The 21,575-nt window shown below is 43.0% G+C and overlaps 1 protein-coding gene across 1 annotated transcript in view; it reads right to left on the bottom strand.

The window, feature by feature from the left end:
* Positions 1–16,510: 16,510 nt before the first annotated feature.
* The window catches only part of LOC137284342 (uncharacterized), a 53,855-nt gene continuing 48,790 nt past the window's right edge, over positions 16,511–21,575 (bottom strand). The window contains exon 15 of the mRNA XM_067816116.1: positions 16,511–17,818. Coding sequence (XP_067672217.1) covers positions 17,770–17,818 — 49 coding nt within the window. The 3' untranslated portion in view covers positions 16,511–17,769. The remainder of the gene's footprint in view (positions 17,819–21,575) is intronic.

Here is a 21,575-nt window from a genome sequence, read left to right as displayed (position 1 = left end):
ATGGTGGTGTGTGTTCTGACTGAAGTGTGTAGTGCAGGGTGATGGTGATGGTGGGTGTACTGTCTCATATGTCTAGTACTGGGTGATGATGGTGGTGTGTGTTCTGACTGAAGTGTGTAGTACAGGGTGATGGTGGTGTGTGTACTGTCTCATGTGTCTAGTACTGGGTGATGATGGTGGTGTGTGTTCTGACTGAAGTGTGTAGTGCAGGGTGATGGTGATGGTGGGTGTACTGTCTCATGTGTCTAGTACTGGGTGATGATGGTGGTGTGTGTTCTGACTGAAGTGTGTAGTACAGGGTGATGGTGGTGGTGTGTGTACTGTCTGATGTGTGTAGTACAGGGTGATGGTGGTGGTGTGTGTACTGTCTCATGTGTTTAGTACTCGGTGATGATGGTAGTGTGTGTTCTGACAAGTGTGTAGTACAGGGTGATGGTGATGGTGGGTGTACTGTCTGAAGTGTGTAGTACAGGGTGATGGTGGTGGTGTGTGTACTGTCTCATGTGTCTAGTACTGGGTGATGATGGTAGTGTGTGTTCTGACTGAAGTGTGTAGTACAGGGGGATGGTGATGGTGGGTGTACTGTCTGAAGTGTGTAGTACAGGAAGATGGTGATGGTGGGTGTACTGTCTCATGTGTTTAGTACTGGGTGATGATGGTGGTGTGTGTTCTGACTGAAGTGTGTAGTACAGGGTGATGGTGATGGTGGATGTACTGTCTCATGTGTCTAGTACTGGGTGATGATGGTGGTGTGTGTTCTGACTGAAGTGTGTAGTGCAGGGTGATGGTGATGGTGGGTGTACTGTCTCATGTGTCTAGTACTGGGTGATGATGGTGGTGTGTGTTCTGACTGAAGTGTGTAGTACAGGGTGATGGTGATGGTGGGTGTACTGTCTCATGTGTCTAGTACTGGGTGATGATGGTGGTGTGTGTTCTGACTGAAGTGTGTAGTGCAGGGTGATGGTGATGGTGGGTGTACTGTCTCATGTGTCTAGTACTGGGTGATGATGGTGGTGTGTGTTCTGACTGAAGTGTGTAGTACAGGGTGATGGTGGTGGTGGGTGTAGTGTCTCATGTGTCTAGTACTGGGTGATGATGGTGGTGTGTGTTCTGACTGAAGTGTGTAGTACAGGGTGCTGGTGCTGGTGTGTGTACTGTCTGATGTGTGTAGTACAGGGTGATGGTGGTGGTGTGTGTTCTGACTGAAGTGTGTAGTACAGGGTGATGGTGGCGGTGTGTGTACTGTCTGATGTGTGTAGTACAGGGTGATGGTGGTGGTGTGTGTACTGTCTCATGTGTCTAGTACTGGGTGATGATGGTAGTGTGTGTTCTGACTGAAGTGTGTAGTACAGGGTGATGGTGATGGTGGGTGTACTGTCTGAAGTGTGTAGTACAGGGTGATGATGGTGGTGTGTGTACTGTCTCATGTGTCTAGTACTGGGTGATGATGGTAGTGTGTGTTCTGACTGAAGTGTGTAGTACAGGGTGATGGTGATGGTGGTGTACTGTCTGATGTGTGTAGTACAGGGTGATGGTGATGGTGGGTGTACTGTCTCATGTGTTTAGTACTGGGTGATAATGGTGGTGCGTTCTGACTGAAGTGTGTAGTACAGGGTGATGGTGGTGGTGTGTGTACTGTCTCATGTGTCTAGTACTGGGTGATGATGGTGGTGTGTGTTCTGACTGATGTGTGTAGTGCAGGGTGACGGTGATGGTGGGTGTACTGTCTCATGTGTCTAGTACTGGGTGATGATGGTGGTGTGTGTTCTGACTGAAGTGTGTAGTACAGGGTGATGGTGGTGTGTGTACTGTCTCATGTGTCTAGTACTGGGTGATGATGGTGGTGTGTGTTCTGACTGAAGTGTGTAGTGCAGGGTGATGGTGATGGTGGGTGTACTGTCTCATGTGTCTAGTACTGGGTGATGATGGTGGTGTGTGTTCTGACTGAAGTGTGTAGTACAGGGTGATGGTGGTGTGTGTACTGTCTCATGTGTCTAGTACTGGGTGATGATGGTGGTGTGTGTTCTGACTGAAGTGTGTAGTGCAGGGTGATGGTGATAGTGGGTGTACTGTCTCATGTGTCTAGTACTGGGTGATGATGGTGGTGTGTGTTCTGACTGAAGTGTGTAGTACAGGGTGATGGTGGTGGTGTGTGTACTGTCTCATGTGTCTAGTACTGGGTGATGATGGTGGTGTGTGTTCTGACTGAAGTGTGTAGTACAGGGTGCTGGTGCTGGTGTGTGTTCTGACTGAAGTGTGTAGTACAGGGTGATGGTGGTGGTGTGTGTACTGTCTGATGTGTCTAGTACAGGGTGATGGTGCTGGTGTGTGTACTGTCTCATGTGTCTAGTACTGGGTGATGATGGTGGTGTGTGTTCTGACTGAAGTGTGTAGTACAGGGTGATGGTGATGGTGGGTGTACTGTCTGAAGTGTGTAGTACAGGGTGATGGTGGTGGTGTGTGTACTGTCTCATGTGTCTAGTACTGGGTGATGATGGTGGTGTGTGTTCTGACTGAAGTGTGCAGTACAGGGTGCTGGTGCTGGTGTGTGTACTGTCTGATGTGTGTAGTACAGGGTGATGGTGGTGGTGTGTGTACTGTCTCATGTGTCTAGTACTGGGTGATGATGGTGGTGTGTGTTCTGACTGAAGTGTGTAGTACAGGGTGATGGTGGTGGTGGGTGTACTGTCTGAAGTGTGTAGTACAGGGTGATGGTGGGGGTGGGCGTACTGTCTGAAGTGTGTAGTACAGAGTGATGGCAGTTATGGGTGTACTGTCTGATGTGTGTAATACAGGGTGATGGTGGTGATGGGTGTACTGTCTGATGTATGTAATATGGGGTAATGGTGATGATGGGTGTACTATCTGATGTGTGTAGTACAGAGTGATGGTGGTGATGGGTGTACTGTCTGAAGTGTGTAGTACAGAAAGATGGTGGTGATGGGTGTACTGTCTGAAGTGTGCAGTACATGGTGATGGTGGTGATGGGTGTACTGTCTGAAGTGTGTAGTACAGATTGATAGTGGTGATGGCTGTACTGTCTGAAGTGTGTAGTACATGGTGATGATGGTGATGAGTGTACTGTCTGATGTGTGTAGTACAGGGTGATGGCAATTATGGGTGTACTGTCTGAAGTATGTAGTGGAGAGTGATGGTGGTGATGGGTGTACTGTCTGAAGTGTGTAGTACATGGTGATGGTGGTGATGGGTGTACTGTCTGAAGTGTGTAGTACAGAGTGATGGTGGTGATGGGTGTACTGTCTGAAGTGTGTAGTACAGAGTGATAGTGGTGATGGGTGTACTGTCTGAAGTGTGTAGTACATGGTGATGGTGGTGATGAGTGTACTGTCTGATGTATGTAGTACAGGGTGATGGCAATTATGGGTGTACTGTCTGAAGTATGTAGTGGAGAGTGATGGTGGTGATGGGTGTACTGTCTGAAGTGTGTAGTACATGGTGATGGTGGTGATGGGTGTACTGTCTGAAGTGTGTAGTACAGAGTGATGGTGGTGATGGGTGTACTGTCTGAAGTGTGTAGTACAGAATGATAGTGCTGATGGGTGTACTGTCTGAAGTATGTAGTGCTGGGTGATGGTGGTGATGGGTGTACTGTCTGAAGTGTGTAGTACAGAGTGATGGTGGTGATGGGTGTACTGTCTGAAGTATGTAGTACAGAGTGATAGTGGTGATGGGTGTACTGTCTGAAGTATGTAGTACAGAGTGATAGTGGTGATGGGTGTACTGTCTGAAGTATGTAGTACAGAGTGATGGTGGTGATGGGTGTACTGTCTGAAGTGTGTAGTACATGGTGATGGTGGTGATGGGTGTACTGTCTGAAGTATGTAGTACAGAGTGATGGTGGTGATGGGTGTACTGTCTGAAGTGTGTAGTACAGAGTGATGGCAGTTATGGGTGTACTGTCTGATGTGTGTAATACAGGGTGATGGTGGTGATGGGTGTACTGTCTGAAGTGTGTAGTACAGATTGATAGTGGTGATGGCTGTACTGTCTGAAGTGTGTAGTACATGGTGATGGTGGTGATGAGTGTACTGTCTGATGTGTGTAGTACAGGGTGATGGCAATGATGGGTGTACTGTCTGAAGTATGTAGTACAGAGTAATGGTGGTGATGGGTGTACTGTCTGAAGTGTGTAGTACATGGTGATGGTGGTGATGGGTGTACACTCTGGAGTGTGTAGTACAGAGTGATGGTGGTGATGGGTGTACTGTCTGAAGTGTGTAGTACAGAGTGATGGTGGTGATGGGTGTACTGTCTGAAGTGTGTAGTACAGAGTGCTAGTGGTGATGGGTGTACTGTCTGAAGTATGCAGTACATGGTGATGGTGGTGATGGGTGTACTGTCTGAAGTGTGTAGTACAGAAAGATGGTGGTGATGGGTGTACTGTCTGAAGTGTGCAGTACATGGTGATGGTGGTGATGGGTGTACTGTCTGAAGTGTGTAGTATAGAGTGATGGTGGTGATGGGTGTACTGTCTGAAGTGTGTAGTACAGATTGATAGTGGTGATGGCTGTACTGTCTGAAGTGTGTAGTACAGAGTGATGGTGGTGATGGGTGTACTGTCTGAAGTGTGTAGTACAGAGTGATGGTGGTGATGGGTGTACTGTCTGATGTATGTAATATGGGGTAATGGTGATGATGGGTGTACTATCTGATGTGTGTAGTACAGAGTGATGGTGGTGATGGGTGTACTGTCTGAAGTGTGTAGTACAGAGTGATGGCAGTTATGGGTGTGCTGTCTGAAGTATGTAGTACAGGGTGATGGTGGTGATGGGTGTAATGTCTGAAGTATGCAGTACATGGTAATGGTGGTGATGGGTGTACTGTCTGAAGTGTGTAGTACAGAAAGATGGTGGTGATGGGTGTACTGTCTGAAGTGTGCAGTACATGGTGATGGTGGTGATGGGTGTACTGTCTGAAGTGTGTAGTACAGAGTGATGGTGGTGATGGGTGTACTGTCTGAAGTGTGTAGTACAGATTGATAGTGGTGATGGCTGTACTGTCTGAAGTGTGTAGTACATGGTGATGATGGTGATGAGTGTACTGTCTGATGTGTGTAGTGCAGGGTGATGGCAATTATGGGTGTACTGTCTGAAGTATGTAGTGGAGAGTGATGGTGGTGATGGGTGTACTGTCTGAAGTGTGTAGTACATGGTGATGGTGGTGATGGGTGTACTGTCTGAAGTGTGTAGTACAGAGTGATGGTGGTGATGGGTGTACTGTCTGAAGTGTGTAGTACAGAGTGATAGTGGTGATGGGTGTACTGTCTGAAGTGTGTAGGACATGGTGATGGTGGTGATGAGTGTACTGTCTGATGTGTATAGTACAGGGTGATGGCAATTATGGGTGTACTGTCTGAAGTATATAGGACAGACTGATAGTGGTGATGGGTGTACTGTCTGAAGTGTGTAGTACATGGTGATGGTGGTGATGGGTGTACTGTCTGAAGTGTGTAGTACAGAGTGATGGTGGTGATGGGTGTACTGTCTGAAGTGTGTAGTACATGGTGATGGTGGTGATGGGTGTACTGTCTGAAGTGTGTAGTACAGAGTGATGGTGGTGATGGGTGTACTGTCTGAAGTGTGTAGTACAGAATGATAGTGCTGATGGGTGTACTGTCTGAAGTATGTAGTGCTGGGTGATGATGGTGATGGGTGTACTGTCTGAAGTGTGTAGTACAGAGTGATGGTGGTGATGGGTGTACTGTCTGAAGTATGTAGAACAGAGTGATAGTGGTGATGGGTGTACTGTCTGAAGTATGTAGTACAGAGTGATAGTGGTGATGGGTGTACTGTCTGAAGTATGTAGTACAGAGTGATGGTGGTGATGGGTGTACTGTCTGAAAAGTGTAGTACATGGTGATGGTGGTGATGGGTGTACTGTCTGAAGTATGTAGTACAGAGTGATAGTGGTGATGGGTGTACTGTCTGAAGTGTGTAGTACAGAGTGATGGCAGTTATGGGTGTACTGTCTGATGTGTGTAATACAGGGTGATGGTGGTGATGGGTGTACTGTCTGAAGTGTGTAGTACAGATTGATCGTGGTGATGGCTGTACTGTCTGAAGTGTGTAGTACATGGTGATGGTGGTGATGAGTGTACTGTCTGATGTGTGTAGTACAGGGTGATGGCAATTATGGGTGTACTGTCTGAAGTATGTAGTACAGAGTAATGGTGGTGATGGGTGTACTGTCTGAAGTGTGTAGTACATGGTGATGGTGGTGATGGGTGTACTGTCTGAAGTGTGTAGTACAGAGTGATGGTGGTGATGAGTGTACTGTCTGAAGTGTGTAGTACAGAGTGATGGCAGTTATGGGTGTGCTGTCTGAAGTATGTAGTACAGGGTGATGGTGGTGATGGGTGTAATGTCTGAAGTATGCAGTACATGGTGATGGTGGTGATGGGTGTACTGTCTGAAGTGTGTAGTACAGATTGATAGTGGTGATGGGTGTACTGTCTGAAGTGTGTAGTACATGGTGATGATGGTGATGAGTGTACTGTCTGATGTGTGTAGTACAGGGTGATGGCAATTATGGGTGTACTGTCTGAAGTATGTAGTACAGAGTGATGGTGGTGATGGGTGTACTGTCTGAAGTGTGTAGTACATGGTGATGGTGGTGATGGGTGTACTGTCTGAAGTGTGTAGTACAGAGTGATGGTGGTGATGGGTGTACTGTCTGAAGTGTGTAGTATATGGTGATGGTGGTGATGGGTGTACTGTCTGAAGTATGTAGTACAGAGTGATAGTGGTGATGGGTGTACTGTCTGAAGTATGTAGTACAGAGTGATAGTGGTGATGGGTGTACTGTCTGAAGTGTGTAGTACATGGTGATGGTGGTGATGGGTGTACTGTCTGAAGTATGTAGTACAGAGTGATAGTGGTGATGGGTGTACTGTCTGAAGTGTGTAGTACATGGTGATGGTGGTGATGGGTGTACTGTCTGAAGTGTGTAGTACAGAGTGATGGTGGTGATGGGTGTACTGTCTGAAGTGTGTAGTACAGAGTGATGGTGGTGATGGGTGTACTGTCTGAAGTGTGTAGTACAGGGTGATGGTGGTGATGGGTGTACTGTCTGAAGTGTGTAATACAGGGTGATGGTGGTGATGGGTGTACTGTCTGATGTATGTAATATGGGGCAATGGTGATGATGGGTGTACTATCTGATGTGTGTAGTACAGAGTGATGGTGGTGATGGGTGTACTGTCTGAAGTGTGTAGTACAGAGTGATGGCAGTTATGGGTGTGCTGTCTGAAGTATGTAGTACAGGGTGATGGTGGTGATGGGTGTAATGTCTGAAGTATGCAGTACATGGTGATGGTGGTGATGGGTGTACTGTCTGAAGTGTGTAGAACAGAAAGATGGTGGTGATGGGTGTACTGTCTGAAGTGTGCAGTACATGGTGATGGTGGTGATGGGTGCACTGTATGAAGTGTGTAGTACAGAGTGATGGTGGTGATGGGTGTACTGTCTGAAGTGTGTAGTACAGATTGATAGTGGTGATGGGTGTACTGTCTGAAGTGTGTAGTACATGGTGATGATGGTGATGAGTGTACTGTCTGATGTGTGTAGTACAGGGTGATGGCAATTATGGGTGTACTGTCTGAAGTATGTAGTACAGAGTGATGGTGGTGATGGGTGTACTGTCTGAAGTGTGTAGTACATGGTGATGGTGGTGATGGGTGTACTGTCTGAAGTGTGTAGTACAGAGTGATGGTGGTGATGGGTGTACTGTCTGAAGTGTGTAGTACATGGTGATGGTGGTGATGGGTGTACTGTCTGAAGTGTGTAGTACAGAGTGATGGTGGTGATGGGTGTACTGTCTGAAGTGTGTAGTACAGAATGATAGTGGTGATGGGTGTACTGTCTGAAGTGTGTAGTACAGAGTGATAGTGGTGATGGGTGTACTGTCTGAAGTGTGTAGTTCATGGTGATGGTGGTGATGAGTGTACTGTCTGATGTGTATAGTACAGGGTGATGGCAATTATGGGTGTACTGTCTGATGTGTGTAATACAGGGTGATGGTGGTGATGGGTGTACTGTCTGATGTATGTAATATGGGGTAATGGTGATGATGGGTGTACTATCTGATGTGTGTAGTACAGAGTGATGGTGGTGATGGGTGTACTGTCTGAAGTGTGTAGTACAGAGTGATGGCAGTTATGGGTGTGCTGTCTGAAGTATGTAGTACAGGGTGATGGTGGTGATGGGTGTAATGTCTGAAGTATGCAGTACATGGTGATGGTGGTGATGGGTGTACTGTCTGAAGTGTGTAGTACAGAAAGATGGTGGTGATGGGTGTACTGTCTGAAGTGTGCAGTACATGGTGATGGTGGTGATGGGTGCACTGTCTGAAGTGTGTAGTACAGAGTGATGGTGGTGATGGGTGTACTGTCTGAAGTGTGTAGTACAGATTGATAGTGGTGATGGGTGTACTGTCTGAAGTGTGTAGTACATGGTGATGATGGTGATGAGTGTACTGTCTGAAGTGTGTAGTACAGGGTGATGGCAATTATGAGTGTACTGTCTGAAGTATGTAGTACAGAGTGATGGTGGTGATGGGTGTACTGTCTGAAGTGTGTAGTACATGGTGATGGTGGTGATGGGTGTACTGTCTGAAGTGTGTAGTACAGAGTGATGGTGGTGATGGGTGTACTGTCTGAAGTGTGTAGTACAGAGTGATGGTGGTGATGGGTGTACTGTCTGAAGTGTGTAGTACAGAGTGATAGTGGTGATGGGTGTACTGTCTGAAGTGTGTAGTACATGGTGATGGTGGTGATGAGTGTACTGTCTGATGTGCATAGTACAGTGTGATGGCAATTATGGGTGTACTGTCTGAAGTATGTAGTACAGAGTGATAGTGGTGATGGGTGTACTGTCTGAAGTGTGCAGTACATGGTGATGGTGGTGATGGGTGTACTGTCTGAAGTGTGCAGTACATGGTGATGGTGGTGATGGGTGTACTGTCTGAAGTGTGTAGTACAGAGTGATGGTGGTGATGGGTGTACTGTCTGAAGTGTGTAGTACAGAATGATAGTGGTGATGGGTGTACTGTCTGAAGTATGTAGTGCTGGGTGATGATGGTGATGGGTGTACTGTCTGAAGTGTGTAGTACAGAGTGATGGTGGTGATGGGTGTACTGTCTGAAGTATGTAGTACAGAGTGATAGTGGTGATGGGTGTACTGTCTGAAGTATGTAGTACAGAGTGATAGTGGTGATGGGTGTACTGTCTGAAGTATGTAGTACAGAGTGATAGTGGTGATGGGTGTACTGTCTGAAGTATGTAGTACAGAGTGATAGTGGTGATGGGTGTACTTTCTGATGTGTGTAGTACATGGTGATGGTGGTGATGGGTGTACTGTCTGAAGTATGTAGTACAGAGTGATAGTGGTGATGGGTGTACTGTCTGAAGTGTGTAGTACATGGTGATGGTGGTGATGGGTGTACTGTCTGAAGTGTGTAGTACAGAGTGATGGTGGTGATGGGTGTACTGTCTGAAGTGTGTAGTACAGAATGATAGTGGTGATGGGTGTACTGTCTGAAGTGTGTAGTACAGAGTGATAGTGGTGATGGGTGTACTGTCTGAAGTATGTAGTACAGAGTGATAGTGGTGATGGGTGTACTGTCTGAAGTGTGTAGTACAGAGTGATGGTGGTGATGAGTGTACTGTCTGAAGTATGTAGTACAGAGTGATAGTGGTGATGGGTGTACTGTCTGAAGTATGTAGTACAGAGTGATAGTGGTGATGGGTGTACTGTCTGAAGTATGTAGTACAGAGTGATAGTGGTGATGGGTGTACTGTCTGAAGTGTGTAGTACATGGTGATGGTGGTAATGGGTGTACTGTCTGAAGTATGTAGTACAGAGTGATAGTGGTGATGGGTGTACTGTCTGAAGTATGTAGTACAGAGTGATGGTGGTGATGGGTGTACTGTCTGAAGTGTGTAGTACATGGTGATGGTGGTGATGGGTGTACTGTCTGAAGTATGTAGTACAGAGTGATGGTGGTGATGGGTGTACTGTCTGAAGTGTGTAGTACAGAGTTATGGTGGTGATGGGTGTACTGTCTGAAGTGTGTAGTACAGAGTGATAGTGGTGATGGGTGTACTGTCTGAAGTGTGTAGTACATGGTGATGGTGGTGATGGGTGTACTGTCTGAAGTGTGTAGTACAGAGTGATGGTGGTGATGGGTGTACTGTCTGAAGTGTGTAGTACAGGGTGATGGTGGTGATGGGTGTACTGTCTGAAGTGTGTAGTACATGGTGATGGTGGTGATGGGTGTACTGTCTGAAGTGTGTAGTACAGAATGATAGTGGTGATGGGTGTACTGTCTGAAGTATGTAGTACTGGGTGATGATGGTGATGGGTGTACTGTCTGAAGTGTGTAGTACAGAGTGATGGTGGTGATGGGTGTACTGTCTGAAGTGTGTAGTACAGAGTGATAGTGGTGATGGGTGTACTGTCTGAAGTGTGTAGTACATGGTGATGGTGGTGATGAGTGTACTGTCTGATGTGTGTAGTACAGGGTGATGGCAATTATGGGTGTACTGTCTGAAGTATGTAGTTCAGAGTGATAGTGGTGATGGGTGTACTGTCTGAAGTGTGTAGTACATGGTGATGGTGGTGATGGGTGTACTGTCTGAAGTGTGTAGTACAGAGTGATGGTGGTGATGGGTGTACTGTCTGAAGTGTGTAGTACATGGTGATGGTGGTGATGGGTGTACTGTCTGAAGTGTGTAGTACAGAGTGATGGTGGTGATGGGTGTACTGTCTGAAGTGTGTAGTACATGGTGATGGTGGTGATGGGTGTACTGTCTGAAGTGTGTAGTACAGAGTGATGGTGGTGATGGGTGTACTGTCTGAAGTGTGTAGTACAGAATGATAGTGGTGATGGGTGTACTGTCTGAAGTGTGTTGTACTTGGTGATGATGGTGATGGGTGTACTGTCTGAAGTGTGTAGTACAGAGTGATGGTGGTGATGAGTGTACTGTCTGAAGTATGTAGTACAGAGTGATAGTGGTGATGGGTGTACTGTCTGAAGTATGTAGTACAGAGTGATAGTGGTGATGGGTGTACTGTCTGAAGTATGTAGTACAGAGTGATAGTGGTGATGGGTGTACTGTCTGAAGTGTGTAGTACATGGTGATGGTGGTGATGGGTGTACTGTCTGAAGTATGTAGTACAGAGTGATAGTGGTGATGGGTGTACTGTCTGAAGTATGTAGTACAGAGTGATAGTGGTGATGGGTGTACTGTCTGAAGTGTGTAGTACATGGTGATGGTGGTGATGGGTGTACTGTCTGAAGTATGTAGTACAGAGTGATAGTGGTGATGGGTGTACTGTCTGAAGTGTGTAGTACATGGTGATGGTGGTGATGGGTGTACTGTCTGAAGTGTGTAGTACAGAGTGATGGTGGTGATGGGTGTACTGTCTGAAGTGTGTAGTACAGAATGATGGTGGTGATGGGTGTACTGTCTGAAGTATGTAGTACAGGGTGATGGTGATGATGGCTGTACTGTCTGATGCGTCTAATACAGGGTGATGATGGTGGTGTGTGTTCTGACTGATGTGTGTAGTACAGGGTGATGGTGGTGGTGTGTGTACTGTCTGACGTAAGTAGTAGAGGGTGATGGTGGTGTGTATGTTACTGTGTTACTGTGGCTCACCTGTAACACCGAAATATGTAACAAGAAATACCCACTCATTTATCCATAGAAAATGTTTCATTTCCCAGTAATAAATCCCATGCATTCAACACTTACAGTTCATGTGAAAGTGGATATATTTATTTGCTCTCAAACCTAATTATTACATGGATTGTTGGTGAATAGACAAGTATCATTACTTGTGGGTACGATTGGGTGATGGTTGTTATTGGGTCACTGTCTTTAGAGTTTTGAGTGATAGTTATTAGGGGTCACATTTCGTATCTTGTCTGGTCAATACATAATAATCAATAATCTATTCCAAATTTTAGCACTTTTGTCAGTTGTGGAACCAGCAAAATGCTGTTTGAACTTGAGAAGTTTGTATTGTCCCCTGACCTGAAACAGTCAGTCAATTGTGCAAATCAGATTGTTGCAAATATCTTCAGATCTCAAACTTGATACCAAACCTGCAATGAGAAAATTTCTTATTTTGAAAATTGTGTTGAATGACTATACTGATGAGAGAGTTTTCGAGCATGATGTTTTGGAAATGGTTCAAGAAGAATGTTCAGCTCAATTGGAAGTAAAGAAACTTGAAATTCAGTTACCAATTCAAAAAGAAGAAAATAGAAAACAGGGAGAACTGAAAAGGTTCGGTATAGAAAAAGAAATGAGAAAGATTGAAATGGAGAAATAAAAAGAAAAAGAATTGGGAAGAGACAGAGGTAGAAAGAAAAATAGAATTGAGAAAATTGGAAGTTGACAGAGAAACTGAACTGGAAAAGCTTGAAAACCCTTCTTCACCGTCAAATTCTTCCTCTTTTGATATTGCAAGGCATGCTAGACTGGTACCCCCTTTTAATGAGAAAGAAGTAGACAAAAATATTCTACATTTTGAAAAAGTTGCTGAAAATCTCAGTGGCGTTAGAACAGATTCAAGTTTTTGTCACAAGCAGTCACACACTTTTCAGTCTAAGCCTAAGACTACCAGTGGTTCTGATCCTGTTTGTGCATATCGTAAAAAGCCGGCCATCTGATTTCTGCATGTTACACACTTCCGCTTAAACATAAGACTACGGGTTCCCCAAATGATTTTGTGTCCATTGCACCTAAGCCTGTCTTTCCAGGGGGTTCTGAGGAGTTTTTTTTGTGAGAGTAAGTCCCCAGATTCTGTAGTTCGGAAGGTGTTTTCACCCTTTGTTTCTAAATATCGTTAAATATTGTTTTCATATCGTTTATGGGAGAAAATTCTACCCCACGGCCCATTATCTTGAGGAACTCAGATTTTTTTTGCTTCAGGGTATAGGTGACAATTCTTCAGCTCCTCTCCACTTTGTGAAATTGAGTTCAGATCTGATTTTAGGTGAGGTGAAAGTTGCTGTTCTTCCGGATGTTGATTGGTTGATTGGTAATGATCTTATGGGGACCTAAAGTTGATGCTGATCCAATTGTCACTGTTTCTCTGGAGGGTTCAGTTAGTACAGAAAAGTTGGAGGATGAATTTCTGGATATTTTTCCTTTTTTTGCAGTGACTCGTTCAGTGTATTTCAAGGCATTTCTCAAAGACTTCTTTGCTGAATGATTCCATTTATGATATGTCAGATACTTTCATGGATCATTCTTTGTCTGAGGTACAGATTGATGACTTATCTTCAGAGAGTAGTAACGCTTCAGGTCTTCTTGATAAGTCTGATAGTTTGTCAGGTGGTGATCACAATCTTTCCAGAGAGCAGCGTATTAGTGCGCAGGGTGGGGATGTTGAAGTGCAGAAGTTGGCCAGTAAGGCTGTTTCTTTTGAGGAGGTTAGCAAGGTTCCATTTTGTTATTACTACAAGGATGGTGTTCTGATGAGGAAATATAGGTCACCAGATGTTCCTGCAGAGGAGCATGGAAATTGTATCATCAAACTGTGGTACCCAAATTATACTTTCATTGGAACATGAAAGTCCTATGGCAGGTCATATGTGTGTAGACAAAACATGTGAGAAGATTTTGGCACATTTCTTTTGACTCATTTTGAGAGAAGATGTGGCTGCATGACCTGTCATGCATGCCAAATTAAGCAAGTTAAGTCTAGTGCTTATCATCCAGAGATGCTGGGAGCTTTAGAGAGGTTTCATCAACAACCTGTTGTTTTGAGACAGAGAAAGATTGGGATGGGATTGGGATACATTTGTTGTTGTTTGCTGTTTAGAGTTTAGCCCCTTTGAGCTTGTACTTGGTCACAGTGTGCGTGGGCCACTAAAACATGTAAAAGAACAATGGTTCAATGACCACCCTGAGATCAGTCTTTTTAGACTGTGTGTCTACATTTCGAGGCAGACTTTCAAAAACATGTGAGTTGGCCAGACAAAACTTGAAAGTTTAACAAGCAATACTGAAACAAAACTATAACAGAAAGTCAAAAGTCAACACAGTCCATATGTTGTTGACGCCTGGCCGTCACAAACGAAAGAGGTTGTGATTAAACATGATTCAGAAATATCATGACAGGTTAGAAACCAAACTGGTTAACTGTATTGCCACACCCTCCTCAGTTACTGATTGTACTAAAGACAATGGTGAACATGTTGAGAACATTGATGATAGTGTTAGCAATGTGAAGTTTGATGACCTTAATGATAATGTTTCACCAAAGTTAAGAAATTCTGATGTGTTAGCTCTCCTTGATCAGAAACTATCACATTTCCCCTGAGCAGAATGTTCAAATGTCAGATTTGATTTTTGAGTTCTTTCATTTATTTCCTGATGTGTCTGGTCAAACTGATGTTGTTAGCCATGATATAGACGTTGGTGATACTGTGCCAGTGAAACAACACCTACATCATATGAATTCTGTGAAATGTGAAATTCTTGATAGTGTCAAAGTCGTCTTGTGCTTACATGGATGATGTCTTCAATTACGACATGGAGACTGGAGCAAACTTCACTAACCAAATGTGAATTTGGGAAGGCACAAGTTGAATTTTTAGGGCATGTTGAAGGGCACGGACGGGTATTGCCAGTTCATACCATTGTGCATTTTCCAGTGCCTCAGTGTAAGAGAGGACTCATGAGATTCTTGGGTATAGCAGGCTATTATAGAAAGTCAAAATCAGATGTTGTATCACCTCTTACCAAACTTTCAGGGAAAAGATAAAGTTAAATTCCAGTGAAAAAGTCAAAGCCATACTAATTGCAGGCACCAATTTTGAGAAAGCATTTAAGTTGCAAATGATTCAATTCAAGAACTGATTACAATCGGTTGAATTTTCTTCATAAAATGAAGAACAAGACTATCTTTTTTAGCTATCTTGCTGTGATTGTAACAGAAAGTTTACTTTGAAACTTTCTTTTCCTTTAAGGGGAGAGTCTTATGAGAGTGTATTTTCTGTAATTTGTATTATTATTTATAAGGTGATGGTTGTTATTAGGTCAAAATGTTTAGAGTTTTGAGTGGTAGTTATTATGGGTCACATTTCGTATCTGATGTCAATAGTGTCTTAGCGGAATGCCTTTAAGGTAGTGCTTTAGAGTTGCCTCCCTTTGCTGTGTGTTTTTACTGTTGGTAAAAATGAGCTGATTGTGAAGCTTCGCCTTTTCTCTGGAATGATCAAGAATCAGTGACTGCATATCTAAGGCGAGGTTGTGTTGACGGGAGAAACACACACACAGATTTTACACTGGAGTTGTTTCATCAATCGACCTATAATAATCTGTCTGCCTCTTCGTCTGATTATCAGCATCGACTTACATCCAAGACCGACCGCTTGCCATGAAAGATTTAGTAGAACTGTTTCTCATTGCAAACCAAGACTTTGGTGAGTTGATATTATGCTTGTGACCCATTACTTTAGGTTTGACACTGTTGCAGTGTACTAGAAACCTCTATTGTGAATCACTGCATCTTGCTCTTGTCTGCTCAATACATAATATTAAATATTTCAGACTTGTCTATGTTATATTTTGCTAGTTTTGAGAGGATTTCTTATACCTCTTGTCACAGCAAATTATTAACCGTAACAACAGCAACACACAAAATTCACAGGACACATTTCAGATATGAATATTGTGAACCTTGTTTATTGGGATACTTGAATATTCTCTCATTTATACTATATTAATTGTTTCCGGATATCTAAATCTCAACTGTTAACCCACTTGTCCTAAATCTATGGAAGAAAAAACGTCTGCTGTATAATACTTGAAATCATGTCAGTGTTTTGTGAAGTCAAAATCTACATTATCATAATCCGTCAGTTATCCTCGGGTGTACAAACAGGTGATAACAAACTTTTAAGTGTGTTTCCTGCTTTGCTAGGCATTTTTCACAAGCAGGGATTAAGATTACCATGTGTATTTACTCAGAAACTAATCTTGAAGTATCAATCAGCTGAGCACATTTTCCCCCGATCTACGGTTGATTTACTTAGAAAGTACATATCAAGGTATGTTCAGAGCATTTCCTTCAAGGTCCAGAATAAATTGTACCTAATACTATCAATTTGTCACAAATAATACATTACATTTATCTAAAAATGACAAGTTATAAAGTTAACATGTCAGTGGTTAACAAATTCCTATTTCTTGCAGAAAGCAATGTGTCTGTACAATGTTTCAGTGCAATGTTTCAGTGCAATGTTTCAGTGCAGATTCTTGCACAACTCTTGCTATCCATGAGTTGTATGCTTTCTTCTTGACTCACCATATTACACAATGCTGATCAAGCAAATAAACATGATCATATGTGAAGGACGAAATGAATCAACCAAATGATTCCTTTTGCTGGATATTGTTTTAGCAAGGAACAATGTAATCAGTCACCATTCAGTTCACAATAAGTCATGTTGGCAAATATTATTCAGGTTATACAAATAGAAAGTTTAATACCAAAGATAATTATGATACATGTATCTATTTCTGTCAATAGACGCTCACTTGAAGGTATCAGTAGTTTCCATAAACAATATATGAATCACACAGATCAATTCAGATGTACAATGAATACTTTACATGACTGGCATATGTTACATCAGGAGCTATGTAACACTGTTATTTCATGATAACTGTTATGTCCATATGGTGGTTGCTGTCCAGAAAGTGGGACACTAAAGGGTATATATTTTGCTGTTGGTAATTGAAATTAATTTGTCCAAATAGAGAAAACAGGTTTCAGGATAAATTAAGATTCATATATACGTATGTCATACGTATTTTGTTTCATGTAAATATGGTCTGTTAGGCCAGGTTTCCAGATAGCTGGGGTCCACAAAAGTGCAACCTTTCCTTTTTATAATTTACAGTTCAAAAGAAAGAATCATTTTATATTTTCTGGTAGGAACACTTTCATCCATTACGCCATCATTCATCACTTCAGAATCCCCACCCCCATGACAGCATTCATCACTGTTTACACTCACACCTTTCAGCTGCCATTTCTCTTACTTCAGGAAGGAGAAAAGTTACTCATCAAGATGTCAAGTATAGATGGAAGTTCTATGCATGTGACATTTCACAAACTGAAATCCTATGACGTAACTGGCTCCATGCATCACAAGAAGCTAATGAACTGACACACATATGAAGACTGCCTGCACAAGTTTCACAAGGAAAATGGTAGAACCAATGTCTATGAAATCTTGTTTCACCTAAATGTCCATTCAGTGTTCACAGGAACTACAGCAAATAGCAGGGTAAACATTTCTGTAGTCCCAGGTCTCCAGGACATAATCCCTTCAGAAAACAAATGTGCTATAAAAGTTGTTAGTCTGTGTGCACACAATTGTCAGATATGACTATAAATTCAGCTCCAGATGCTGGCAATTGCTGGATCAGATTGGATGAGACTGGATATACACTTCAATTACGCCACTGTGGGTTGAGACACCAAGTAAACATGGAGACCTCAAAGTTCATGTGAGACGATCTACCGAGACACCAAGTACAGACTTCTTATGTTCTTGTTACATGAAGTCTGAACCATAATCTTGCCGCTGATGATCCCACACACTCAACACTTTCCTCAAATGTGATGAATACACAAAAATATGCCAAACATACTGTGGCTGTCACTGTGGTGAAATCACAGAGTGCAGTAGCTCAAGAGGACAGCATTGTGCTTGGCACCTCTAGGAGTTTTGTGCTGCAAAGTCCATGGCTTCTCTAAGTCTGGCATGGCTGAAACAACACAAGTATAGGTAAGACTGGAGTTTGATCTTGTCACATGGCAGTTAGTGCTGTTGTCGAAATTCCACCACAGCATACATTTTCATTGTTTCGAATATGAAGGACTGCTGTTGTATAAGAATGAAGATTTCTATGGATATCAACTTCTTTATGTGAGAACACAACGGTTCGGAGTTAATGCTTACTCCTTCATCAGGTTAATGCTTACTCCTTCATCAGGTTAATACTTACTCCTTCTTCATCAGGTTAATACTTACTCCTTCATCAGGTTAATGCTTACTCCTTCATCAGGTTAATAGTTACTCCTTCATCAGGTTAATACTTACTCCTTCATCAGGTTAATGCTTACTCCTTCATCAGGTTAATAGTTACTCCTTCATCAGGTTAATAGTTACTCCTTCATCAGGTTAATACTTACTCCTTCATCAGGTTAATACTTACTCCTTCATCAGGTTAATGCTTACACTCCTTCATCAGGTTAATGCTTACTCCTTCATCAGGTTAATGCTTACTCCTTCATCAGGTTAATACTTACTCCTTCATCAGGTTAATACTTACTCCTTCATCAGGTTAATACTTACTCCTTCATCAGGTTAATACTTACTCCTTCATCAGGTTAATACTTACTCCTTCATCAGGTTAATGCTTACACTCCTTCATCAGGTTAATGCTTACTCCTTCATCAGGTTAATGCTTACTCCTTCATCAGGTTAATGCTTACTCCTTCATCAGGTTAATGCTTACTCCTTCATCAGGTTAATGCTTACTCCTTCATCAGGTTAATGCTTACTCCTTCATCAGGTCAGTAAGCATTAACTCTGAGACGTTGTGTTCTCATAATAAAGAAGTTGATATCCATAAAAATCTTCATTCTTATGTATTTCACTTCTAAATGTCCTTCAGAGACTCGGTGTTGTATAAGTTTTCACAAACAAACCTCTTCATTTTCGGATGCATTTCCTCAAATTGCAATGCTGGCTGGAATTATATTAAGACTACAATCTTTGTTTCAACATTAAAATGCAACATCCAAGAAATGAGTGAAAAGACATGCAGCTCCACTGTGTGCCATAGATCTACAGCCTACATAGTACCAACCAGTTTTGACCCGTGAATGTCTCAGGGTAAAATAGGAATTCAGCAACCTATGCTTGCCATAAAAGGCTACTACGCTTGTCGTAAGAGGCGATCAGTGGGATTGGGTGGTCAGGCTTGCCTTGGTTGACACATGTCATTGGTTCCCAATTGCGCACACCGATGCTCATGTTGTTGATCACTGGATTGTCTGGTCCAGACTTAATTATTTACAGACCACTGACATATAGCTGGTATACTACTGGGTGCAGCGTAAAACTAAACTCACTCCCTCACTTGCCAACAAGTATATATGTCAAAATACACACACATCCAGTCAAATACAAAGATTACTTTTTCCTCATTGACTGAGGAAAAGCTTGAAGCAGAAAAAATGAACTGCTTCACCCATCAGGTACATTTATCATTCTTGCTATTTCTTCGAAACATGATTCAAATGTCATGCTTAATGCGAAGATTTCATGAACAAATAAGATTTTTTCCAATTGTAGTATGTAATTTTCTGAACAAATTTGATATTTTATACTTATCCTGACACATGCTTATTATGCTTGCCTCCTCCCTCTATGTGATGATAGTGAACACTTGAAATCCCTTGAAGTTACCTTCTTTTTGAAGTGGACATACAATAGACTCATCCACCAGACGAATCCCTTTCCCGTCACATGACCACCCCTTTCCCGTCAATACAGTCACATGACCACCCCTTTCCCGTCAATACAGTCACATGACCACCCCTTTCCCGTCAATACAGTCACATGACCACCCCTTTCCCGTCAATACAGTCACATGACCACCCATGCCTGTTACTCTCTCTGAAATCTCACAAGCAGGACATGAGAACTACTGGGAATTCAGCGTGCCAGAGAGGGGCGGCTGGGAGGCTTCGATGCCATGAGTCAAGATAAGTATAAAATATCAATTTTATTCAGAAAATTACATAGTTTTCCTTATCCTGACTCAAGCTTATTATGCGTACAGAATCCGACAGAAACAGCGGTGGGTCAGGCCATGCTAGATTCTTTTGATTGCCATCTAAGTACGTCCAGTACTTTACCCTACAGGAACTATAATGGCAGTAGTTCTGTCCCGTTCTTTCAGTGTTCATCTGCTTGACACATCCAGTCAAACTAGTCTTCTTGTGAAGCATTTGTTGCCTGGAACGTGATGAAATATAGATCAGCTAGCGTCCTGCTAGTGTCCTGCTAGTGTCTAATGCAAGTGTATGCCAAGATTTCTATCAAGACCAGTTGCAAACCTTCTTTATGTACAAGTATCCATGTAGAGCAAGTATCTACGACACCTTTGGGGGTCTGGAAGCTTACAGAGGTTCGAGTCCTGCTGCTTTGTAGGCCCTCAGTATATTGGTTCTTATCCATACTGAGATGGTGTTGCGGGATACTTCCGTAGGTGTCTCAGTAGACATGTAGTGGGATGAATAAGCGCTTGAACTTTTGTCTCCTTGACTTAGTTCCATGAAGATGTATTTTCAATGCTCTGACTGAGCATAATGATAAATCTTGTTTATCATGTCAATAATGCTGGGATGTGGAATTGTTGTACCAGTTGTCCAGGCAGTTGAGTTTTGGTGATAAATCCCCATTGCAATCCATAGTGCGTAATCTCATGATGATCAGTGAGATTGGAGTCCAGAGCATGTATTCTCATATCCATTCTGTCATAGCTATGGCGAGTAGAAACAGAATTGTCTGTGTGAACAGTTGGAAGGACGTCCAATCTAGAGGCTCATAAGTGTTCACTGGTGAGATGTTGAAGTACAACATTCAAGTCCGAAGCTGGTGCCTTAAATCTGCATTGTTAGTCTTCCAGCTTGAGAGTAGTAGGGCAAGTAAAACTGGTACATAAATCGACTTGACTCCAGATCTCCTTGTGTTGACAGAGCTGAGTGAGTGTTGCCCATGCAAATGCATCCAGCACTGGAGATACGAATGTTGGTATCTGTTGAAGCTGCTAGCAAATAGGTCTATTTGCGGTGATCCGAATGTCTGCCCGACGAGTCGAAATGTCACCTGATGTATCAACTCTGTTGGAGATAGTTGTAGAGGATGCAATATAGCGTCTGCCATGATGTGTGTTGCATGCACCTGGGATAAGTTATCGATGGTGTCTCAAGGTTGAAAGGTTAGCTGTAGCTGCCTGTGAGATCATACTGACCCTTGACTGTTTATGTAGAAAGCTACTGTGGAGTTGTCGATGAGGAGACTGTTCCTAAATGTGGTCCACCATTGACTTACTTCGTTGATCACAACTTTCATCTCCAGGTGGTTGACATGCAGAGTGCATTTGTCACTCGCCCAAATTCTTGCTGCAACTTGTTGTCCAGGTGGGCACCCCAACCTTGTGGCTACGCAAGTATGTAGAGATGACTATTGCAGTTCAGCGCTGTCAAATAAGTCTCTGCAATACTGTAACATAGTGGAAGTCTTTCCCTTCATATCAAATGCTGCACTGAGGTGAGTAGACCAAGAAAACACAGCTACTGTCGTAGTGGTAATAGAGTGTGTTGAATTTGGGGTATCATGACTTGCATCATGTCTCAACACTTTCGTGTTTCCTTCCCAGAATGTAGAACTCCAAATCTTCTGGTAATGTGATACCATTCTGTGTACGCCATGCTAGTTGCTGACGTAAC

The sequence above is a fragment of the Haliotis asinina genome, chromosome 5 (assembly GCF_037392515.1).
Source record: "Haliotis asinina isolate JCU_RB_2024 chromosome 5, JCU_Hal_asi_v2, whole genome shotgun sequence".
Lineage (NCBI taxonomy): Eukaryota > Metazoa > Mollusca > Gastropoda > Lepetellida > Haliotidae > Haliotis > Haliotis asinina.
The sequence above is the reverse complement of the archived record's forward strand: the minus strand, read 5'-3'. Positions and strand labels throughout refer to the sequence as shown.